The sequence below is a fragment of the Xenopus laevis genome, chromosome 1L (genome assembly GCF_017654675.1).
Source record: "Xenopus laevis strain J_2021 chromosome 1L, Xenopus_laevis_v10.1, whole genome shotgun sequence".
NCBI classification, from domain to species: Eukaryota; Metazoa; Chordata; class Amphibia; order Anura; family Pipidae; genus Xenopus; species Xenopus laevis.
The window spans coordinates 36,601,914-36,628,561 of record NC_054371.1 but is presented as its reverse complement, the minus strand read 5'-3'; the positions used below and the strand labels follow the sequence as shown (position 1 = coordinate 36,628,561).

At 44.1% G+C, this 26,648-nt stretch overlaps 2 protein-coding genes across 4 annotated transcripts in view; one reads left to right on the top strand and one right to left on the bottom strand.

Annotated features, from left to right (window-relative positions):
- The window catches only part of rell1.L (RELT-like 1 L homeolog), a 65,868-nt gene that overhangs the window by 35,785 nt on the left and 3,435 nt on the right, over positions 1-26,648 (top strand). The window contains exon 8 of one of the 2 annotated variants that reach the window (XM_041579502.1): positions 17,490-17,650. The exons of the other annotated variant lie outside the window; for it this stretch is intronic. The gene's annotated coding sequence lies outside the window, so the exon portion shown is untranslated. Of the gene's footprint in view, positions 1-17,489; positions 17,651-26,648 lie in introns of those variants that run through there. 2 annotated transcript variants of the gene reach the window in all.
- LOC108698063 overlaps positions 15,316-26,648 on the bottom strand; it is a 35,162-nt gene continuing 23,829 nt past the window's right edge. For both annotated transcript variants that reach the window (XM_018229034.2, XM_018229030.2), the window contains 3 exons: positions 19,468-19,531; positions 17,906-17,958; positions 15,316-16,928 (listed from right to left, as the gene is read on the bottom strand). In XM_018229034.2, the coding sequence (XP_018084523.1) occupies positions 16,223-16,928; positions 17,906-17,937 (738 nt within the window). In that variant the 5' untranslated portion in view covers positions 17,938-17,958; positions 19,468-19,531 and the 3' untranslated portion in view covers positions 15,316-16,222. The remainder of the gene's footprint in view (positions 16,929-17,905; positions 17,959-19,467; positions 19,532-26,648) is intronic.

Genomic DNA, 26,648 nt, shown 5'->3' with positions numbered 1-26,648 from the left:
TGGTGACCACACACTTCCACACTGCATCACATGGCAACCACACGGTGACCACACACTTCCACACGGTGACCACACACTTCCACACTGCATCACACGGTGACTACACACTTCCACACTGCATCACACGGCAACCACGCGGTGCCCACACACTTACACACGGTGACCACACACTTCCACACTGCATCACACGGTGACCACCCACTTCCACACGGTGACCACCCACTTCCACACTGCACCACACGGTGACCTCCCACTTCCACACGATGGCCACCCACTTCCACACTGCATCACACGTTAACCACACACTTCCACACTGCATCACATAGTGACCACACGGTGACCACACACTTCCACACTGCATCACACGGTGACTACACACTTCCACACTGCATCACACGGTGACCACACACTTCCACACTGCATCACACGGTGACTACACACTTCCACACTGCATCACACGGTGACCACACACTGCATCACACGGCAACCACACAGTGACAACATGGTGACCACACACTTCCACACTGCATCACACGGCAACCACACGGTGACCACACACTTCCACACTGCCCCACACGGTGACCACACACTTCCACACTGCATCACATAGTGACCACACGGTGACCACACACTTCCACAATGCATCACACGGTGACCACACACTTCCACACTGCATCACACGGTGACCTCCCACTTCCACACGGTGGCCACCCACTTCCACACTGCATCACACAGTGACCACACACTTCCACACTGCATCACACGGTGACCACACACTTCCACACTGCATCACACGGTGACCACACACTTCCACACTGCATCACACGGTGACCACACACTTCCACACTGCATCACACGGTGACCACACACTTCCACACTGCATCACACGGTGACCACACACTTCCACACTGCATCACACGGTGACTACACACTTCCACACGGTGACCACACACTTCCACACTGCACCACACGGTGACCACACTGCATCACACGGTGACCACACACTTCCACACTGCATCACACGGTGACTACACACTTCCACACGGTGACCACACACTTCCACACTGCACCACACGGTGACCACACACTTCCACACTGCATCACACGGTGACCGCACACTTCCACACTGCATCACACGGTGACCGCACACTTCCACACTGCACCATACGGTGACCGCACACTTCCACACTACACCATACGGTGACCGCACACTTCCACAATGCATCACACGGTGACTGCACACTTCCACACTGCACCACACGGTGACCGCACACTTCCACACTGCATCACGTGGTAACCACACAGTGACCACACCCTTCCACACTGCATCACACGGCAACCACACAGTGACCACATGGTGACCACACACTTCCACACTGCCCACACGGTGACCACACACTTCCACACGGTGACCACACACTTCCACAATGGATCACACGGTGACCACACACTTCCACAATGGATCACACGGTGACCACACACTTCCACACAGTGACCACACCCTTCCACACTGCATCACACGGCAACCACACAGTGACCACACAATGACCATATGGTGACCACACACTTCCACACTGCATCACATGGCAACCACACGGTGACCACACACTTCCACACTGCCCCACACGGGTACCGCACACTTCCACACGGTGAGCACACACTTCCACACGGTGACCACACACTTCCACACGGTGACCACACACTTCCACCACACGGTGACCACACACTTCCACCACACGGTGACCACACACGGTGACCACACACTTCCACACTGCACCACACAGTAACCACACACTTCCACACGGTAACCACACACTTCCACACTGCATCACACAGTGACCACACACTTCCACACGGTGACCACACACTTCCACACTGCATCACGTGGTAACCACACAGTGACCACATGGTGACCACACACTTTCACACGGCAACCACACTGTGACCACACACTTCCACACTGCATCACACGGTAACCACACAGTGACCACACACTTCCACACTGCATCATATAGTGACCACACGGTGACCACACACTTCCACACTGCATCACACGGTGACCACACACTTCCACACTGCATCACATGGTGACCACACACTTCCACACTGCATCACACGGTGACCACACACTTCCACACTGCATCACACGGTGACCACACACTTCCACACTGCATCACACGGTGACTACACACTTCCACACTGCATCACACGGTGACCACACCCTTCCACACTGAATCACACGACAACCACACAGTGACAACATGGTGACCACACACTTCCACACTGCATCACACGGCAACCACACGGTGACCACACACTTCCACACGGTGACCACACACTTCCACACTGCATCACATAGTGACCACACGGTGACCACACACTTCCACACTGCATCACACGGTGACCACACACTTCCACACTGCATCACATAGTGACCTCCCACTTCCACACGGTGGCCACCCACTTCCACACTGCATCACACAGTGACCACACACTTCCACACTGCATCACACGGTGACCACACACTTCCACACTGCATCACACGGTGACCACACACTTCCACACTGCATCACACGGTGACTACACACTTCCACACAGTGACCACACACTTCCACACTGCACCACACGGTGACCACACACTTCCACAATGCATCACACGGTGACTACACACTTCCACACGGTGACCACACACTTCCACACTGCATCACACGGTGACCGCACACTTCCACAATGCATCACACGGTGACCGCACACTTCCACACTGCATCACACGGTGACCGCACACTTCCACACTACACCATACGGTGACCGCACACTTCCACAATGCATCACACGGTGACTGCACACTTCCACACTGCACCACACGGTGACCGCACACTTCCACACTGCATCACGTGGTAACCACACAGTGACCACACCCTTCCACACTGCATCACACGGCAACCACACAGTGACCACACACTTCCACACTGCCCCACACGGTGACCACACACTTCCACACGGTGACCACACACTTCCACAATGCATCACACGGTGACCACACACTTCCACACAGTGACCACACCCTTCCACACTGCATCACACGGCAACCACACAGTGACCACACAGTGACCATATGGTGACCATACACTTCCACACTGCATCACATGGCAACCACACGGTGACCACACACTTCCACACTGCCCCACACGGTGACCGCACACTTCCACACGGTGACCACACGGTGACCACACACTTCCACACGGTGACCACACACTTCCACACGGTGACCACACACTTCCACCACACGGTGACCACACACTTCCACCACACGGTGACCACACACTTCCACACTGCACCACACGGTGACCACACACTTCCACACTGCACCACACGGTAACCACGCACTTCCACACTGCACCACATGGTAACCACACACTTCCACACTGCATCACACAGTGACCACACACTTCCACACGGTGACCACACAGTGACCACACAGTGACCACACACTTCCACACGGTGACCACACACTTCCACACTGCTTCACGTGGTAACCACACAGTGACCACATGGTGACCACACACTTTTGCATCACACGGCAACCACCCACTTCCACACTGCATCACACGGAAACCACACAGTGACCACACACTTCCACACTGCATCATATAGTGACCACACGGTGACCACACACTTCCAGACTGCACCACACGGTGACCACCCACTTACACACTGCATCACACGGTAACCACATGATTGGTTGCACAGATCTCCTGCTTGGAATTTAAACTACAATAGAACCCCCATTTTATGTTTTTCAGGGGACCAGAAATAATGGTGTAAAATCAGGGAAATGTATTTATGCATAATATATAGGTGGGACCACAAAACAATAATGTAAAATGAGGGAAAACTTAAAATCAGGGGATGTAAACTTGAGGTTCCACTGTACCTGGTTGTTAGGGTTGCCATCTTTTCTGAAAGATTTTACCGGCTGGTGGGGGGACAAAAGGGGCCCGTCTGTGACGCAAAAGGGGCGGAGCTAAAAAGAGTGATGCAAAAGGGGAGGAACAACATTGCACGATGGCTAGAAGCCTGAAAAGAACAGTACGTTCTGAGCAAATTGGGGGCAGGCCAAGGGTTTTTTTTTTTTAAGGGTATTACAAATTACCAGCAACTATATTGCCGCTAAATTTGCAATACCGGCCCCCGCCTTGGCAGGTGTTTCACCAGGTGGCAACAATGAGTGGCGACAATACTGAAGCCTTGCAGTACATTTTTTCCTGATGCTTGTTGGGTTCTGTAGCCCCCCCAACAACCAGACAGGATTTTCAGTAAAAAAATAACAATAATGGAGACCAGTTGAAAAGCTGATTAGAATAGTCCCATGTGTAACATGCTAAGAGTTAATGTCACTATAATCATTGGAAAATTAGTTTCCCCCCACCCACCAGACGTGGGCTAATCATGCGCTCACTCTAGTCTAGAAAAGATTATTTAGCTCACAAAGTGCTTGTAGCAAGTGCTGCTTCACCCACAACGGGAGGGGGTTCTGGTGCAAGTGTTCATGTTTGGTGACAAAATCCGGATGGATGTGAAAACTAAGCTCAGAAACCGAGGATACTGTGCCGCAAGGTTTATTTTAACACAACACGTTTTGAGCCATCAAGTGTTATATGATAAAGAACCACCTTAGCTCGAAACATGTTTATTTCCACATACATCCGGATTTTGTTTGATTGACATACGCTTCGATTTGGGACTGACGCAGTGGAACAGGCGCCCTACGTGCTACTGGTGCAAACTGATTTGCTTTCATGTTTGGGGACACTCGAGTGTGTAATGATTGGGCAACACACATGCAAATAAGAACTTTGACTAAAGCTTAGAGTAGGGAGGGCCTGGTACAAGTGTCTTTTATCTTGGTTTTTGTGCTAAATAGTATTGTTTGCCCTAGTTGGAGCACAGACTCAGCCCGCGCCTCCTGTGGGGGGATAAAATATCCGCATAGGTGCCCAAAAAGTTTAAATATGGGGCATAGATTTGTATAACTGTTATTAATGTGAGTGTGGCCAAGCGGGGATATTGGAATTAATGCAACAACTTGTACTAGTCACTCATTACAGTGTATTTTGTCCTGCGCTGCTCACTATTTCCAAGTCCACTAAAGTAAGGTCCCAGATCAGGCAAAAACTCAGGGACACGTCTAGTAAATCCAGCGAGAAGCTGCAGCTTTTTGTTGTTCGACAGGCAGCCCTGCAACTGAATCTGTAAGTGATGGAATAATCCTGCACAATACACGGAGATGTGCGAGAATCTGACTTGGTCCCTTTCCTATATTCTAAGTCAGGGGTGCCTAAGACGTCGATCGCAGAGGGCACCGGCTGTATCCTGCTGCTCCCTGGTGCTGGCAAAGCAACTGCCGCTAAGTTATGACACTTGTATTTTTGCAGCCCATTCTGGCTGGCTGAGCGTAAGACAAAGGGATGGAGTCTGGTGGGCAGTTAGTGTCTTCTCCCTGGTTCAGTTGGCAGTTGCTGACTTGTCTGTGTGCAAATGAGTAATTAAACGAGAGATTCCTCATGCACATTGGTGCAATTATTCCCATCTCATCCCAATTGGAGGGGCTGAAATCTATCTGCAAGTGGAGCAGGATTGAGTTAGAGTTTGGGCTTTGCTCCGAATTCCTATCCGTAAAAGTAAAAAAAAAAAGGGAGTAAAAACCAAGGGAATATCTACTCAAACTTGAAGCTATAGGTTTGAATTAAAGGACAGTCCATCTTGTCGTGCAGCCTAACTAGCGATGATTATTTTTTGTTCTGACTCCTTACTTAAAAATTGCAGCAAAATATTTCTTAAACATTCTTTAACGGATTACTTTCTATGTTTAATGTGTCTAGTTCTGGGGGTATTATATACGGTATTGCCTCTCTATCATCCTGATCTGAGTTCTGGGGTATTTATACATGGAATTGCCTCTGTGCCGTCCTGATCTGAGTTCTTATGGTAGATCTCATGATGGCGTCAGGTGGCAAGAGTAGATTGTGAGGTGACAAGGTCTGGGCACCCCTGTTCTAAGTGACAAAACATCTCATTGGGAAGGAAGTGATGTTGCTTGCTATTAGGTACCATAGAAATCCAGTGAGTCTGTGACCTCTGTCTTAGTCTCTACACATGGTAGGGAATCTTATGTTTCAGTTTGGTGCATCTCATCCAATGACTTAATTGTTAAGTAGAGTTTTACCCTGTTTGACCCATCTGCAGGTTTAGTGAGGCCAGTGGGGCCCACTAGTTACCCAGGCATTACACGTTAGTCACAGCAGATGAGTTACACCAAGGAGAGAGATTGTACATGGGCTCTGGTGTCTGCCATCATTCCTGGTCCATCATTCCAGCAAGTGGACCTCGAGGGACAGAAGATGTTGGTGGCCTCATTTTCTAAACGCTCCATCTCTTGGGCTCTGCACAATAAATCCACTTCTGTCTCCACATCTCACTTGCACATTTTGTACAGACTTGGCAGAAGTAGGTGAATAATTTTGGAGAGAATATGAATATTTATGTACAAACGGGTTTTGGAGGGCTCGGGGGATTCTGTAATTGCTCATTTGTGGGACAGACTGTCACAATCACGGATTTGAGTCCCCGCTAGCTAAAACCATCAAGGAATAATTAGACAAAAGAACATGGAAAGTCTGACAGTTTTGTCTTTGTTGCAGCGAGTACTTGTTGTGCCCTTGTTCCTTCTCTCCGTGTGACGTGTAGTGTCCCCTGGTCACTATTAGTGGGACCAAACCAGCTGGGGAAATACATGTCTTTTTCCCTTCTGCTTACTGTCTGTTTCATGGAATAGAAATACAAACATTTATTTTTATCTGCTCATGGCTACAGACTGAGCTGGGGTAAATGCTGCCCCTAAATATAATTGTCATTGGAATCCAGACTTCGAACTTCGTGAATACTGGCAGTTGTAATTCTGTACAAACACTGCTAGGCCACACCCATAAATAGACCAATTGCAAGGCTTGTTTTTTTTTTTTTTTTACTCTATTGGGTCAGACCAACACCTGCACTAAATCAGCCTCCAACATGGGCAACATAGCACCCAAAACTTTGCATTGAAGTTCATCTGAATTGGTAAAATACAATCCCCCATATGTAATCAAATGCACTGTTTGCCCAGGAGCAGTAACCCATAGCAACCAAATAGATGTTTGTATTTAAACTAGGGATGCACCGAATCCAGGATTTGGTTTGGGATTCGGCCATGATTAGGTCTATTTCAGCAAGATTTGGCCGAATCCTTCTGCCCGGCCAAACCGAATCCTAATTTGCATATGCAATTATGGGCTGGGAGGGAAATCGTGACTTTTTGTCACAAAACAAGGAATAAAAAATGTTTTCCCCTTCCCACCCCTTATTTTCATATGCAAATTAGGATTCAGTTCGGTATTCAGACAAATCTTTCATGAAGCATTCAGGGGTTCGGCCGAATCTAAAATAGTGGATTCGGTGCATCCCTAATTTAAACAGGTGACCAGTAAATTCTACCTACTGATTGGTTGCTATGGGTTACTACCCCGGGAAAACTTAGTGCCTTTTATTACATAACCCCATATGTGCGTAATCCACAAATTGCCTACAGTGATGTTACCACTGCCGATTTAGATTAACTTCAACGCAAGGCTATATTCAGACATTATCAGATATGTGTATTTCCCCTCATTTCTATTTGTCTGTGTGCAGCATGGAATTCTTTGAGCGCACTATGTAACAATTTGTGTACACACAGAGGGAACATTGTGCTTAACAACCATACAATAAAAGGGCTCCTACTAGTAGGGTTGCCACCTGGCCGGTATTTTACGGATGGCTGATCCCAATGTTATTAATAGGGAAAAAAGTTAAATATATAGGAAGGCCGGTATTTTTTTCCAGCAAAGGTGGCAACCCTACCTATTAGTGATGTACAGGCCGGGCCAGGACCTGTGGGTTGATTTCTGCAGAAGATTTCCGGGGCGTGAGCAGGCTGTGGGTTGAGCTCTTCCTTCCACTCTCCCTTCAATGTGGCCTCCAGCAGCAGCAGCCTCTATTTCTATGCATGTGCCGCCCTGTCCTGCCCCCTTTTGTGATGTCAGAGATGGGGGGGTCAGACATTGGTCTCTAAATCTAATTAGAGCTGCTGGGTCAGGTTCGGAGTGATTGGGTCGGGGACGGGTCATTTTTGTTAACCCACATATCACTACCTCTTGTAGATCATCAACTCATTGGCCAACTTGAATTGCCACTCTGAATTGGTCAGACTAATGTTGATTTTGGATCTTTTGTCATTCAACACAACCAGAGCCAACTGAGCAGAACATTAGAAGATCTAAAGGTCAGACATGATCCCACACAATGCCTCTTATTTGCATTCAACAATGTAGCGTCTGCTCTAAACAAGTCATAACCTTTATAGCAGTCCAGGTACCTTCTGTTTCCTCACCAGGTGCCAACTTGGATCTCGTAGAATGACCATGCGTGTGCCACTTGCCCCACTCATGTACAAGATCCAAGATGGCAGCCACAAGAAAAGTGTCCGTGCTGCTCTTATGTGAAAGGAGGGAAGGGATGGGGCAAATACATGGACAAAGGCTTGAATAGAGGTTGTGTTTTGTTTTTTATTACCCACTGTGATAGTAGTGAGTCTGTGGAACTAACCTTGAGTCACAATACTAGAACTGTGATGTGCAGACTTGTACAGTATCCTTAAAGGGGAATGTACTGTAAGAGAATGTGATTTTATCTGTGCAATAAAACTGCTTTGTACACAATTTAACAAATAAATATTTGAAAGGAATGTGATGTTTTCTCTTTATGTTGCTCTGAATGCACCGCTAGAGCACAAGTGTCCCATTTTTATAATGTTCTCATTCTTGATGCTCCGTGAATTGGTTCTGTACATATTCCCGTCAATATTCTATTTGGCATTAGCACATTTTAAGAAGATTTACAGTTTTGCTTTGCTTATACTGGACACTCACATGAAATGAGTTTGTATAGTATTGGGTATGTGTATGGTGACCCCTCAATACTGAGCCACATCCATCTACTACAGCAAATGGAGTTTGTTGGTCAGACAGGATTGAACTTGTATCACACACTCTAGGGTCAGTCTTATCAGGAGCCAATTCATCTGCCTTACACACATAGTTATGTTGAAAAAAACCACGTATATCAAGTTCAACCCTTTAAGTCTATATATAACCTGCCTAACTGCCAATTGGTCCAGAGGAAGGCATTGAAGCCTCTCCAATTTGCCTCAGAGAGGGAAACATTCCTTCCTGACTCTAAAATGACACTCGGCCATCCAACCCCTTCTAAAGGTGGCCATACATGGAGAGATCCGAAACGAGCGGATCTCCCTCCGATATGCCCACCTTGAGGTGGGCAATATCGGGCTGATCCGATCGTGGGCCAACGAATAGATGCGGCCGCGATCTGACGGGATTTTTTGTCCGATCCGATCGGTGAAGCCAGTCGGGGGGCCCCATACACGGGCCAATAAGCTGCCGACGCGGTCTGTCGGCAGCTTTTATCGGCCCGTGTATGGCCACCTTTAAAGTCAAGTCAAGTGGATTTTATTGTCATTTCAGCCATATACAGTAAATAAAGTACAAGTTAAAGGAACAGTATTGACAAAAACATGAATTTTTTTTATAGGAGAAACAAACCCTTTACCAAAAAAAACCCTCCCTCCTCCCCCCTGGGGAAATGCCCCTAACTTTTTACTTACCCCTCGGTGCAGAGTCACAGCATTGGAGTTCACCGGGTCTTCGGTAAGCTGAGACAGAGACTGGCGAAGTGGCGCATACGGTTTTGCCACAACTGCGCATGCACAGAAATTAACAGAAATTGCCGAAGCACCGGAAGGTGACACTAAGATGGCTGCGAACTCCGATGCTGTGACTCTGCACCGAGGGGTAAAAAAAAAAAAGTTAGGGGCATTTCCCCACGAGGGAGGGGGGGTCTACGTGGGGTTGGGGTTTTTTTGGTAAAGGGTTTCCTTTAAAAAACAGAATCTCCTTTCTTCTAATCCGAATGGATTGAGGTGCAGCTCATCCCTGGAAAAGGGCCTGTAGCCGACTGAGAAATCAGCCCGGTTCTCCAAAGCCCTCCTCCCTACACCAATGTCTCAGTCACACATTAATATCCCACTTTTAGAGTGTGAAAGGAAACCGCACAAGCTCCTTCCATGTAGTGCCCTGTCTGGAACTGAACTCAGAAATAAATCCTTTTTAAGAAGAAGACTCATTTGACCAACTTAAAGGAGAAGGAAAGGCAAAAAACTATACTACCTTCACTGTGTTCTCCATCCTTCCCCCTTCTGAAACGCTGCAGTTAAAACGCTTAAATCTGTGCTCAATCTGTGCACAAGCGCTTGGAAGTTTCTCCCGTTAAAGCAGTTTAGCGCCGCCATTTTAAATTTGAGCTTCTCTTCCGCATGCACTGCCTTCGTGACCCCGCTGACGTCACGTCAGTCAAAATAAAATCTGTATTTGACTTTATGGCTTAGTACAGACCTCAGTCAGACAGACCCGATCCTTGGCTGCCTTTTTGTATCGCCCCCCTTCCTAAGCTGCTGCGCTCGCTCACTGACAGATTGTAAATAATATCAGAGCAGCGCAGCAGCTTCAAAGCTTCCCCCGGGAAGCTGCCTCAGCTATTGGCTTAGATTTATGAGGCGGGGCAGAGAGGTCAGCGATGACGTGCGGCTGGGTCACGTGACCGTATCGTCATCGCAGCAAGGGGAAGAAAAAATAGTCTTGTGCGCATGCGCAGGGCACGGATTGAAGCTATTGCGCATGCGTGTGCCCTACTTGAACAGATTTCTTACAGAAAGAAAGGTAATCTTTCGATTGGAGCAAAAATGTTGTTGGAAAAAGTAACAGGGGAATGCTTGCTGCAAACTATATGTACCATATATCGGCAACGCTTACAGCTAAAGTTTGTTTTTGCCTTTCCTTCTCCTTTAAGAAGACAGAAGATGCCTAGGCAACTCCCAGTTGGAAGTGAAAACATGATTGGCACCGATCCTTCCACCAGACACCCTGTAATGAAGCTTCGTGTTTAAAGGAATCTCTAGCAACATTGTTTTGCCCAAAATCACATCCCGGGGGCCCAAAACGCATTAGTGAAATACCAGCTGAGACTTACAAGGTTTGAGAACACCAGTCTCCTAATGTTGTAATGTTCAACCAGAATTACAGAAATATCACAGATGTCTTCCAGCAATATCCGGCCATTGCACTGGGCCGACGTTTGTCATTTTCACTGAGGGCCCCCGGGTGTCCCTGCCGGATAGACTGTTCTGCTTTTTCCCCCTAATTATACAAGGCTGATATTTAGAAACTGTTCGTGCTTATTGTGATGATAAAGTCCCCATGTATATAGGTCAGCCACTAATGAAGCAGACGCCAGTGTTATAATGGGGAAATGGGATGAAGAAATAAAAAAAGTTCAAACGCACCCGCCGGATATAAATAACATATTTTAATAAGCAGCTCTCAAATATTTGCAAATAACATTCTCATTCATTTCCTGAAACTGTGTCCTATTTGCTGAAATAGAAAACCGATTATGAAAAACTGCCCTCCTGCTGCAGCGTTAATAAATCACTAACTGCCAGAGAAGTTGCGAGGTTCCTGAGCAACAATCGTCGTGCAGCATTTACCTGCCCCCTTAACTCTGGCCACAAAAGTGTCAGTTAATAGGGGTCTTGTAGCTCACGGCCAAGCTCAATGGTTTCCCTTTTATTTGCTCCACTAGTATTATAGTTGTTAGTGAGATATTCTTAGTACAGCTGCACTTTGCATTGGTATCATTCTGTGAGTATATTTATAAGGCGCATACAGGGAATGTAATAAAAGTCGGTAAAGGAAAAACTATTCACAATGCAAAAAAAAAAAAAGTTATGCCGTTGCGCAAACAAATTTTGCCTTGCGTGAATTTAATATAGCTTTTGCGAACCCAGAAACGCTTTAGCGAACACTTCCGACAGTGGAAGACCGTTTGTGAATTTTATAGTTTTCGTCAATGCGCAGTCAATGTAAGAAACTTTGTACTGAAAAATTCGTTATTTTTGCTCCAATAGATTACGACACATTCAAGCACTTTCGCAATTAAAATTCGCGATACAATAACAGTTTAAGGAACAATATTACATTGCGAGATGTGGCTTTTTATTCTTATTGGTCCGAACTGATTTGCTCTTTGCGACTTTTATTATATACCACTGATAGCGTTTCTTTACTGGCATAGAAACTCCTGTGAAGTTACATTCCACTACTTTAGTCCTAGAATAATCCATTGAAAGCGATGATACACAATGAGTGGAGATTGAGTATCTGCATTAAAGAAAATGTGGGAGTGGGGGAAGGGGATCTGTTGTATTTCAATTCTGTAGTTTATCTTCCTTTATAAATAAGACAAAGGAGGTTATTAAAGTCCAAATGCCAAAACTTGAAAAATCTGAATTTTTAGTGGGGGAAAAACTTGAATTTTTCAGGATTTATTATACACTTAAGCCCCCCATATGCAGGTCGATATAAGGTGCCAACAGACCAAGTTGGCAGCTTATTGGCCTGTGTGTAGAGCCCCCTGCCGTTAGGTTGGAAAAGCCCGTCGGATCGCGGCTGCATCTTTTCATTGATTGATCCGCCCGTTTGGCCTTCATTCTGATCCAATCGTTTGGCCCTGGGGCCCATGATCAGATCAACCTGAACTCACCCACTTCAATGTGGTCATATCAGGGAGAGTCGCCAAACAAGCGAATCTATACGTCTATGGCCACCTTAAGGGTAGGACTACACAGACGTTTTCGTATTTCGAAAACGTCCTTGTAGTCCTACCCCAAGGATGGAAAAAGTCTGAATCTGAAAATCCAGCAACTCAGACCTGCTGTGGTTTTATATAAGTCAACGAGAGAAGTCCAGAAGATATCCTGATCTGCGCTGGGTTTTGTGCACTAATCTAAAGATTTAGTGGTTTTCAGGCAAAAATCTGAAAAAAACGTACGATCCGCCTTTTCTTCAATTTTTGGGGTTTTTCCACGCACACAGTTTTCCAAAAAAAAAAAATTGTATCAATAAATAAGGAGTACTTTTCAAAACATACTCAGATTTTAATAAATAACCCCCTTAAAGGGATACTGTCATGGGAAAAAATCTTTTTTTCAAAATGAATCAGTTAATAGTGCTGCTCCAGCAGAATGCTCTTTTGAGAAATGGATTTCAGTGCAGAAAACAGATTTTTTTATATTCAATTTTGAAATCTGACATGGGGCTAGACATTTTGTCAATTTCCCAGCTGCCCCAAGTCATGTGACTTGTGCTCTGATAAACTTCAATCACTCTTTACTACTGTGCTGCAAGTTGGACTGATATCACCAAAAGAACAATGGGAAGGTAACCAGATAGCAGCTCCCTAAAGCTCCCCATAGACGCGACGATTCTTCTTGCCGAATGACCGATTTTAGGGAAGCCTGACCAATCCTTCAAAATTATTGTGTGGTTAGTGGGATTCGAACGATCGTACATCTTACGATTTTTCGTCCGACATCTGTCAGGAAACTGATCGGCCAGGTCAAAAAAATCTTTGTCGGTCCCAGTGCAATCTCTCTATGTTTGCAGGGCCAAGCAGGCAGCTCCCCTTTGTTTTCCTGGTAAATAGTTCTTTTTAAGTTGATGGTAAATTCTTATGATCGTACGATCGTTCCGAGAAAATCGTGGTCTCACAATGAGGATCTGATCTTTTAAAAATCTCAACATCTATGGCCAGCTTAACACAAGATAACAGCTGCCTGGTAGATCTAAGAACAACACTCAATAGTAAAAACCCATGTCTCACTGAGACACATTCAGTTACATTGAGAAGGAAAAACAGCAGCCTGCCAGAAAGCATTTCTCTCCTTGTGCAGGCACAAGTCACATGACCAGGGGCAGCTGGGAAATTGAGAAAATGTCTAGCCCCATGTCTGATTTCAAAATTGAATATAAAAAAATCTGTTTGCTCTTTTGAGAAATGGATTTCAGTGCAGAATTCTGCTGGAGTAGCACTATTAACTGATGCGTTTTGAAAAAAACGTTTTCCGATGACAGGATCCCTTTAATGTTTAAGTTCTATTTTCCTTCAGCCCTTAAAGAGAAAGAAAAAACCACAGCGGAAGGATCACTTTCAAGAGGTCACTAGGAGACACCATGAGCTCGGTGTAGTGACGTACAGTTTATACACCAACAACAATAAGCTTTTGTGTGGCTTTTATCACTTCCAGTAACAAGACTTACACAGTGCGACCAAGATCTGATTTCCCCGTGAATAAAAAGGGCACTTATTGCTGTGAATGGCTGCACTAAACCATTACTTACCTTGACTACCCGGTTATTCAGAGAGGAACACACACAACTCAATACTCTCTACTGGGTTTAATTGAAACTTACCTTTGATCTTATGAGCATGTGAAAACTTGATCTGAGCCGCTATCAACACATGGACTGTAGGAAGTGTCAGTATAATCTCAGCCCATGGATATAATCCCAATGTCCGCTCCTTAAAGGAACAGTAACGTCAAAAAATGAAAGTGTTTTAAAGTAATAAAAATATAATGCAGTGTTGCCCTGCACTGGTAAAACTGCTGTGTTTGCTTCAGAAACACTACTATTGTTTATATAAATAAGCTGCTGTGTAGCAATGGGGGCAGCCATTCAAAGGAGAAAAGACCCCGGTTACACAGCAGATAAGCTCTGTAGAACATAATGGTGTTATCTGTTATCCACTATTTATCCTGTGCCATATAGATTTTTTTCAATTTCCACCATTGTTAAGATGGCCATACATGGATAGATCCGCTCGTTTGTCGATGTCGCCAAACGAGCGGATCTCCCTCCGATATGCCCACCTTGAGGTGGGGAATATCGGCTGATCCGATCGTGGGCCCTAGGGCCCAACGATCGGATCCTAGCATTCGGCAAACGGGCGGTCGGATTGCGGGACCGCATCAACGAACAGATGCGGCCGCGATCCGACGGGATTTTTAAACCCATCCGATCGAGATCTGCCCGACTTTCGGCCAGATCTCGATCGGGGAAGCCCGTCGGGGGCCCCCATACACGGGCCAATAAGCTGCCGACACAGTCTGTCGGCAGCTTTTATCGGCCCGTGTATGGCCACCTTTACACAGCACAGGTTTTATTAAGAAAATTAGCAAAAATTTAACAAAAAACAGAACTTTCTATATAAAAAAAGTTCAGTTTACAGTTTGCTTTGTGTGCAACATGAGAAATAAGTGGCTTTATGACCTTTTGAAGGTGTTGTTTATTTAAATTAAAAAAAAATAATCAACCTAGAAATAATCTGGTAAATTAGGTTAAATAGAATATTAACCATATATAAATATACATAAAATAAAGTGGAGGCAGTGAGGGTTCAGTTCCACTCTCAGTACCTTGTGATTGTTCCGTAGTAGAGCTGGAACTTTTTATGTCGGTATTCATAAAGTGATCGATTTGCCCTTGAATTTACTAAAGTTTTGTAAAAAATATGGCCGACCATTTCTCTTTGGCCTCTATAAATGAATCCTGACCCGTGTATTCATAACAGGGCAGCCAGGAGTCTTGTGCCTTCATTAATAGGATTATATGGTAAATAGGTTCTCTAAACAATCATTTGAAATCAGGGTGCTATATTTATAATATAAGACCTGTATTTAAGCAAGAACTAGTGTTGAAATGACTGATCCAGCGTTGGTATAATGGCAGTTGGGAGGATAATGGACCTCACGTGGGTGAAGAGATGAATAGAAGTAGAGATGTAGTGCGGTTGGTCTCTAGCAGGCTCTTGAATTCTGCTTTACAATTTCGTTTCTGGCCCTCATGCACCATGATCTCAATGTATTACACACAAATTTACACGCAGCAGGTCGACCAAAGGTGATCACCAATTTCATGGTATAAATGTAACACTTTTGCCTACAAATCCAGATAATAAAACCATTCACATTCGTAGCATTCATGATCGTGCTTTCTCTCTCTCTTTATATACAAATATATATATCTGCAGTTTCCTGGGTTTGGCCACAGTTGACCCGAAGTCAATCTTGTACAAAATGTCTGCAAATTTTTAGTCTCGTCCCTTGAGATCAAAATGACATCACAAGTTTCAAATCTCGAAAGATGAACACAAATGTAACAAATGAATTCCACAATTAACTGTCTTCTCCAGCCAGAGCAGCTGCTAAGGCAGCCAAAGCCTCTGCAACATCTGGATCCACGTCGTCATTTTGTGGTCCCACACTGGGCCCGCTGAGTGGTCCTCTGAGTGAATTTCTAGCAAGCATGAGGGCCACCAAAGAACTTTTATCATTCACAATTTGTTCCTCACCTTTCAACACAGTGCTTGATTTGTGCTCACTCTGAGGCTCATCAGATTTCGGTGCATGTTTTTGATCATTGCCCAGAGAATCCGAATTATGATCGCTGTGCTTCAACAATAAGTCATCGTTTAGCACATCTAAGATAGCACTTTCTGTTAGGGAACTGGTCTTTTGCGTGGAACTGATGAGTTCATGTTGAATACATTCAGGCTCTTCTGAGACCCGTTTTATACCATTGTCCTGAGAGTCTGTGGTTGGGGAATGGTAGTTATTCTCTGGGATTTCACCATTGGAGTTCAAGTCCAAGATATATGTGGGAGGGTCAATCTCATAGTTTTTCTCATTGTTCTTTTCCTCTCCAGCATGTGGATCCTGCGAACCACGGAGTTTGTCACGTTCTAGTTTTTTCTGCTCTTCATTGAGAAGATCAGTAATGGTTATGGTCTCGGTCTTGGACCAGTCGCTCTCACTGGGAGGGCAGCTGAGTGCTTCATTCACATATCCATTTCCTTGTACTGTATCTGTCTCAACTGTATAACTGAGCAAAAACAAAGTTCCAGTTATTCATTTGATTTAGTATTTTAATAAATAGCTTTCAAAATTAAAGGAGAACAAATCCTTCAGTAAAATCTGGGTCCCCTTTCAGAGCACTACCGAACTGTACCACTTAGGGCTCCCTAAACGCAGCAGTCTTGTTCTAGGAAACACGATATTGCATGAAGGTTCGGGGCACCATCTTGTGCTGCTCCAGGTTGGTGACCAAAACCATTCCTAGTTGAAGTCAGGGTCCCCATCTGCTTCAGAAACATTGCCGAGAAGAAGACCTAAAGAGGCACAAAATGGCACCCGCCAACCCCATGGCTAAATAGCTGTGTTTAGTGGGTCTTAAGTGTTGGGTAGGCTCCTTGCAATGTGATTATAAGCTCTCCGGGAGAATTTGAGGTTGACATCACTAAGTGTGTGGCATTCTCTGCACTTGTGCCGACTGTCCTACTTACTGGTAGTTGCAGTTATGTTTTTGTTAACTTAAAATATGTTGGAGCTATTAGGAGCCATTATTAGCATTATGATTAATGTGGTTTACCTTTATTTTATACAGACAAAAGCAGAAAGAAACATCAGGCTTATTGGGGAATAACAAGACAGATACGGGGAATAAAAGGAAAAGAAAGCCTATGATTGCTGGATGGCACAAAACGCATATGGCTATGTATTAATTTACTTTGATACAGGCCTAAATAAAGTTCTTTTACAAGCCGGTTTGTGGGATCTGTGAATGCCTGATGTTTTCTCCACCTCGAGCTGTAGGCCTGGGGCACGAGCACCCAGACCCAACGTATCACTGGTGAGATAATAAACTTTTAGGTTTTACATTGGGATTTTTTTTTTTTAAAAGCAAGAGAAAGGCTATACCCAATATGGTGTAACTTGAATGAAATAACTGGGCAGCCCCGTCCCTATGCATGCATGACTAGCTGGTCCCAAAACATGTTGAAGCATTTTGGCATAACCTACCTGTGACACAGCCTACAGCAATTGCACCCCATCTGGATTGTGTCGCTTAATACCTGTGGGCAAACATAGGTAAATAGAAGATATTGTTTATTGCTTTGTTAAATAGAAAGGGAATCAGGTTATATGTGGCTACTCTAAATATGTCACCAATGTCCATCTTAGACCATGACTAGCCCACCAGTTAGTGTTGCCAACACCAGCCAAGGCAATGTAGCTGCCGGTAAATTTATAATACACCTAAAAAAAGCCCGTGGCCTGCCCCCAGCCTGCTCAAAACAAACCTTTTTTCCTGGGCTTCTTGCCAAATGCGCGCATTGGCCCCGCCCCTTTGACGTCACAACCCGCCTAGCCAATAGCGCATCATGGCCCCCTTTAGCAGCACAATCCACCCTTTTAACCCCGCCCCCCCCACCTGCTGGTGAAGATATTTTTAAAAGGTGGCAACCCCACCACCAGTTAACGACAGACCACTGCTAGCTCATCAGTTAACTGCTAGACCGCTGCTATCTCACTAGTTACTGCAAGACCTCCACTAGCGCATTGGGATTGTGATAAAGAAAGGACCATTATCTGAGCGACAACCAGGAACTCTCAGAAAGACTTTCCCTCAAGGGCAGAGACACATGCTGTGATTTGGGGACATTAGTCGCCCGGCAACAAATCTCCTCTTCTTCGGGGCAACTAATCTCCCTCCCTGCCGGCTAGAATGTAAATCGCCGGCGGGATGGCACTTTGAGCTCTTAGTTTTTAGAAGTCGCCTGAAGTTTCCTCGTGAGGCAACTTCAGGCGTCCCAAAGAAGAGGAGATTTGTCGACGGACAACTAATCTCCCCGAATCGCAGCATGTGTCTCTGCCTAAGAGTTTGGGGGAACTGGGTTCATGTGATCATAAGTAAGTTAAAGGATGGGTAATCTGAACAGTCCAATTTAGTCTATTTAGATAACCATGAACAAAGCGCATCGCAGCAGTTCAAACAAATTGCTTATTTAAAAGGACCAGTAACATAAAAAAAATTTTGGAAAAATTTGTTTGTACATAAGGAAAAAAAACAACAAAATACCAAGACACATTTAACTTTAAATTCAGTTAAATTTATTAAGAAATAACTAACCGATACTCTGCTTGCGCTCCTCTTCAGAAAAGGAGACAGGACGGCACTTGATTTCTCCTCCCTGCCTATAGAAGATAGCCAGGGAGGAGAAATCGAGCGCTGCACAATGGATCGTCGTCTTGTTGCCTTTTCTGAAGAGGAGCGCAAGCAGAGTATCAGTAAGTTATTTCTAAATAAATGTTGGCAACTAATCTCCTCAAAATGCCTTCCCACTGGTAAGAATGTGACCTGCCGGCGAGATGGAATTCTGAAGTCACTCGAAGTGACGCTTATGCCATCCCACCGCGGGTCACACTCTTGCTGGTGGGAAGGCATTTCGAGGAGATTAGTTGCGATCATTTATTGCAGGCGACTAAAGTGCAGGCAGATGAAAGCAACATTATATAGAACATGATATTATACAGATATGTCTTCATTTAACCGTCACACCTCAGGCAGAACAGACACTTACCTGGAAGCTATTCCATTAAATATCAGCACAGGGGGGGGGGGACATGCTTTATACATTCCAATCCCTGAAAAACAAAAATGAATTTTTATCAGAAAACCTGGGGAGAAATAACTGCACATTTAATAGAACTGACTGCAGGTACAACTGGATTTGTTATGGTGATGTATTATGATGGGTTGAAGATCCAATTCTAATCTCAGGAGATTGTGGTTTGCCTCAGAGTATACTACTATACTGTGTATTTTATGATTATCTCATTATTTTATTGTTCAGCCTAATATACATATAGTGAGGGAATGTGAAAAACATACATTATTGGCAGTTTGCTCAGTGTTGCCTGCCAGCCTCCCCTTTCCAGGCCTGAGAGTTTATTAATTCCCTTCTCAATATGTTTTTTTTGTTGTATCCAACTATAGGAAAGTGTCATTTTTATTATTGTGCCATTTATCCAAGCAGGGCACCCATGTATAAAACAAACGCTGACACATCCCAGGGTGCTTGTGTCCTATAAGAATTATTTCATGTAACTGAACTGTCATTTATTGCTTTGCCCCTTGTGCCACAAGTGTATTGCTTCAACTACACAAAGTAATTACTTTTAGCCTCTCTTTTCCTCTACACTCGGCTTCAGAACAAGCCACTTACTGTGTGTGTTTTTATTCCATTTATAGGAAAAGTCCTAACAATATTCTGTACAACAGAGATCAGTTCTCAGGAGGGAATTATAACCGTGTGGCATTTAATTGCCATTTCATTTATTTTGTTCAATGTCTAGCAACACATCCTGGTATAGTTTCCTCTGCCCAGTAAGGAGACACTACACTCCCTGGACCCCGAAAACATTTCTTTGTAAGGATGGGGGGCAGGAGCTTTCAGGTTACACCACAGTGCAGTCTTAAAGGGAAACTATACCCCCGAACAATGTACATCTCTACAAAAGGATATTAAATGAAACAGCTCATATGTAAAACCCTGCTTCATGTAAATAAACCATTTTCATAACAATATACTTTTTTAGTAGTATGTGCCATTAGGTAATCATACATAGAAAATTGCCATTTCTAAGCCGGCCATAGACCTGCAGATTTACCTTCGATGGTGGTCGAACGATTGTGCAGTGTAATCTCCCGACCTGCCACTAACCATTCCAATCAAATAAAGTAGTAAATGAAACAGATCAGCCGATGTTCTGCCCTGACAGCAATCGTACGAAAGTTATGTCCGACAAAAGCAACACATGCAGAGATATTATCGGTAGCCGACAGAAATTCTATAACCTGTCGGATCAACTGAAAGACCAATCGCAAATTCCAGAAAAATGTCAAGACTCTCCACACACGGCCCAAAAATCGTACGAAACCGAGATTCGTATGATCAAATCTTTGCGTCTATGGGCAGCTTAAAAACTAAGGGCCACCCCATGGGATCCAACAATTCACAGTCCACCCAAAAAAACTATACGTTAGGTCACATGAGCCCATTAACAGACAGAGTTGTGTCTTTTGCTTCCACACTTCTTCCTGTTACAGTTAGAGTTGAAGTATTTCTGGTCAGGTGATCTCTGAGGCAGCACATAGACCATCACAAAATAGTGGCTCAAGGCAAGAGATGTAAAAGGGCAAGATTTACTCAAATATATTACAGTTAGGTTCTTTAATTTGTCACTTATATGATATAACCTGTTGCTTAAAAGAGAAGAGAAGGTTAAAATCAAGTAAGCTTTATCAGAAAGGTCTATATAAATACACCAGTAAACCCTCAAAGTAATGCTGCTCTGAGTCCCCTGTCAAACGAAACACAACATTTCTTTCCTTCTATTGTGTACTCATGGACTTCTGTATCTGACTTCCTGTTTTCAGCTTAAACCTTCAGGGCTAGGGCTTGAGCATGCTCAGTTAATTCTTCTCTCCCCTCCCTTCCCTGCTGTAATATGAGCCCAGAGCTATAAATAGTCTTATATCTTGCACTATTGCAGCTAATCTATTGGCAATAAACTGCCTCCATAGCTTTCCTTCTCCTTTAAGTATTCATTTTGGGTGTAAAGTTTTCCTTTAAGCTGGCCATACATGGGTAGACATAGTCTATCGACAAAATAGGCCTATGCATGGGGCTAGATCAGCTATTTCCTACTTACAGCTGGATTGTTGGCCTGTGGACCAAGTGATTGATCAGCCTGGCTAAACTTACAAACTAGGTGGCCTTGAGAAGTAAGCATTGTGTGATTGATTATATATATATATATATATATATATATATATATATATATATATATAAAGACTTAAGAAGAAATGAAGGGACAAACAACAAACCATTAGCCTTTTGAATAATTTTATTTAGAAACACAACAGTTTTCATGCTACAGGACCTTTAACTGCTAATAAACAATGACAAATCGGGCCGGCATGTGAGGTCTCCGAATAAACCTGCTCATGAACCAACTGCCTCTCTGTAACCAGATAGTAAACATTCCGCCCTCAGCACACATTGCATCACAAAAGGCAAACTACACAATATGCACACTGTGTCACAAGTCGGTGCATTGTAAAACTACAACAACAAGCTGTGTCGCTTTTATTTACATGCAGTTTGGCTAAATCCAGGGCAGAGTTTAGTACACACATACACACTGCTCTCTTTGTTACATACACTATAAATACCTATTTATATGCTGTAAGGCCTACAAACAGCTAATAAGGCCCATTCAGCAAAAGTATACACGTGTGTGTTTTCTGGACAAAAACTGCATACAGCTAGAATACATTGAAGAACATTTAAAATATATTCTTAGGTCACTTGAGTCATCTGACTCCCTGAAAGGGATTCTGTCATGATTTTTATGAATTTATTTCTAAATTACTCTGGTTACATTGCAAATCATTCACTCTATTTAAAATTGTATCCTTGAACCAACAAATGTTGGTGTAATATTGGTGTGGAGGCAGCCATCTCAGTGCATTGTGCCTGATTCTGAGCTTTGAGAAAGAGTCGGGATGGAACTGCTTTGAGACAGCTATTATTTCTCCGCTTCTCATTGTATTAGAACACAACCCTAGGTATTGTTTGCATTACTAAAAGTGCTCCCTAGCCCCACCAGGCAGGGGTTTTCCTGCTTTGGTGCTATTCTCATGTCTACCACTAGGTGGGGATAGGGAGCTAACAATGCAAAAAATAATTCAGCAGAGGTGTCAGGTAGCTTCTATCTGGTTAGCTGCCCATTGTTCTGTTGATAGGCTACTGATGGGCTGCTTGCAGTGTAGCAGTAAAGAGAGACTTAAGTTTCTCAGAGCACCAGTCACATGACCGGAGGGCTCCAGGTAAATGGACAATATGTCTAACCCCATGCCAGATTTCAAAATTAAACATAAAAAAAATCTGTTTGCTTTGTTAAAAAACAGATTTCAGGGCAGAATTCTGCTAGAGCAGCACTATTAACTGATGTGTTTTGTTAACAACAAAAAAAACATTTTCCCACTTGAGGCCTTACCAGGGACCTATAAAGAGACAAAATTATGTTATCATTAGTGATATATGTGCGGGTAGGCCTTTTCCCAACTTGCACACTGTGTGTGACGTTATATCCCACCTCCCACGCTGCTAAGACACATGTCCCCATATGTTATATAAATGCCCAGGAGCAGTTACCCATAGCAACCAATAATATGTTTGCATTTAAACAGGTGACCTGTAAATGCTACCTGCTGATTGGTTGCCATGAGTTACTGCTCCTGGGCAAACTTAGTGCCTTTTATTACATAACCCCCATGGTGCCTTCAAAGTGACACCACTAGTGATGGATGAATCTGTCCTGTTTCGCTGGAAAATTAGCAAAACTCCTAAAAAATTTGCAAAACAACAAAATATTCACGAAACGCATTGAAGTCAATGGGCGTCAATGGGCGCCAATAGGCCCTACTGGTTACACAACTTACAGGAAAGAGAACATGCAAAGTATTTTCTTTTCTTTGAGCAGCCAGATTTCTTTGATTAAGAGAAAAACCTTGTCCAATGACAAAGAAATGTCAATAATGCTTCAGGGCCAGATGGAATACACCCAAGTGTCCTTAGAAAGTTAGATGCTCTTTAAAGAAACAGTAACATCAAAAAATGAAAGTGTTTTAAAGTAGCCCTGCACGGGTAAAACTGCTGTGTTTGCTTCAGAAACACTACTATTGTTTATATAAATGAGCTGTTGTGTAGCAACGGGGGCAGCCATTTCCAAAGACGTTTTATTGAATAGTTGGCCCAAATTAATGGAAAGTTAAATGAAAAACAGCATTGTCCTAGGTATAGTCACATTGATGATATTTTGAGGGGCAGTGAAAAAAGTAACTTCCAGGCTGCTCAGTGGAACTAGTGAGGTGCGGGTCGGGATTTCCCTGACCCGCACTCGACCTTAACCCGCCCTACCTTAGCCTGCCCGCTTCTGACTTCCGGGTTGCCTTTATAGATCTGTGCCGACCCGACGATGACGTCGCAAAAGGGGCGGGGCGAGCAGGTGCAGCATCTAAAAAAAAATTAACCCGGAAGTCGGCATTTGACAGTGGTGGTCGGGGAGAGCAGGAGAAGAGCTCAACCTTCACAGAAGAGTGCGAGGTTGGCCCGAACGTGCTCGACCCGCGGGTACCGCGGGTATTGGGCCCGCCCATCACTAATTGGAACACACGTTTCCTCTCTATATATTCTGTGTATCACAAAGCATGAAGTTATTGATACGAGTCAGTCCATGTGATTTCACCATATAATAATAACTAATCTCCCCTGATCCATAAAAGGCCTAATAGTATTTACAAAGGTAAACACGCGGAGGTGTCTGTAATTGCTCAGGTGCAATTTGGAGCTCAGAGATAAACCAACAGATAGCCTATCAATAGAAGCCGGGCTAATTATCAGAGTAAGCCAAAGGCTTGCAGATAGACAGGGAAGTGTCACTAACTATTGGGCAAGCAGGCGAGACTCTGTCCACTGACTTCCCAGGTTCGGTCTTCTCCATGGTTATAAAGATATTAAAATGAAAGCAACAACTATTTTTATGATAGTGCTTGATAAGCTTTATGAAAAGGTTTACTTACATAATGGTTTTCTTATCTGTCTGTCAGACTCCCTCCTTTCTTTCGTAATGACAAAATACACTTTGCATAAACTTTTATTTCCTTATAAATATAAGGAGTTCCCAACTTTTTCTTCATACGTATCGGTTGCCTGAGGGCAAGGCTGAAAGCCCTCATCATAGTTATGGACTTTTGTGTCTAAAGACTACATGTTATAGTGACTATAGTTCAGCTAAAATGCCAGTTAACCCAGAATGATCAACAGGCAGAGCTACGGACTACAAAGCACAATTCCAGTCTGTGGTCAGGGCCAGATAATGACTTTGCCAGCTTTATATATTTTCTTGCCTACTTCTGGTTGGGCAACTTCATCAAATTCAGTGCCATGTCATTAGATTTTGATAGTCCAAAAACAATTGCAGGGGGAACCACATTGACCAATTATCTCTGTACCTGCTTAAAAGCAAGTCACTTGTATGACCAGGCCACCTATTCATTATATTACTGTAGTAACCGGCTCGTGTGGACATTTTGGTTAAGGGCATTCCTGCTGTTTTGCCATTACCTTATGATTCATATTCCTGCTTCCTGTTTAAGCGGAGAGCAAGTGTGGTGCAGACCAGTCTGACCTGCCATGTTGTAATAAATGTACCAGAAGTTCCTGTGCTTATCTCACTGCTTCACTTGCCCTAACAGCAGAATCATTTCACCCACTGCTATCTGAGGAGATTAACACAATTATATATTATATTATACAGTAAAATTGACAACTGCTGGGAGGCTATTCATGTGTGGGACTTACAGTATATAAAGTGTTCAGAACCTGAGATGTTTCATATACAGTTTATAATAGACATACCGGGGCTGACTACTCAAGAATACCCATTTTTACTGAACATATAAAAATTTCTCTAGAAATGTTTGTGGTTTTGACCCTACTCTCCTATGACTCCATTTCATTAAGCAGCTCCGATCCTATCTACTGTATTATCCCAGCTGCCCTTTGCTTTCTTTTGCATAATATTGTGTTGCACAGTGCTCTCATATATCCACATTAGCTAGAGTCAAATCCTTGTAAATAAATATATTTTTGACTGCCTTTCTATAATGAAGGGGGGTGCCTTGTAAATAAGTATCCGCTGCTGTAGCAATAACCAAATGACATATGCTGCGGCCTTGGAACATGATTGTTATTGCTACGGATGCAGAGTCCATGGTAATTATCTTATCCACCTGCATATGGAATGCTGTAGCCATTATCATCAGAGCTACTGATGGAACACCGCAGTCATCTCATGGCTTTGTGGTAAAGCAAATGATATGATAAAACACTATTGTCAGAGCATAACTTAACTTGTGAGTTTCTGTTCAGACTTAAAGGAGAACTAAACCCCCCACAGTCAAAAGTGCCTATTGGCCCCCCTCCCCCTGCACATTGTTACAGCAGAATTGTGCCCCCTTTAGAAATATTGACCACACATGCAGAACAGCACAGCGGAGCACAGGGGCGACATGTTCGCCAGCCTCGGCTTTTTCCGGATCCTCTTCTTGCCATTCGGTAATTTATGGAGCTTTCCGGCTCCAATTGTGCATGCGCCATATATGGACATGCCGGCACTCCCTTAATGAAGAAGCCGAGACTGAGGAACATGTCGTCCCTGTGCTCCTCCTCGCTGTTCTGCATGTGTGGTCTAAAGGGGGCACAATTCTGCTGTAACAATGTGCAGGGGGGCCAGTAAGCACTTTTGAATGTGGGGGGTTTAGTTCTCCTTTAAGTCTGAACAGACCGACGAACAATGAAGCAGGCACTCAAGAAGGCAAGACTTCCACCAGGCAAATGTTCAAGTGAAGAATTTATTGTGTCAAACAGCCTGATGCGTTTTGTGTTCCAAACACTTAATATAGCCTATGATTAAGTGTTTGGAACACGAAACGCGTCAGGCTGTTTGACACAATAAATTCTTCACTTGAAGATTTGCCTGGTGGAAGTCTTGCCTTCTTGAGTGCCTGCTTCATTGTTCGTCGGTTTGTGGGCCCCCGTGTGCTGAGGGCTCGGGGCGGTGCACCTGGGCCACTTCCTTGATGTGGTGAGTGATTATTATATATATATATATATATATATATATATATATA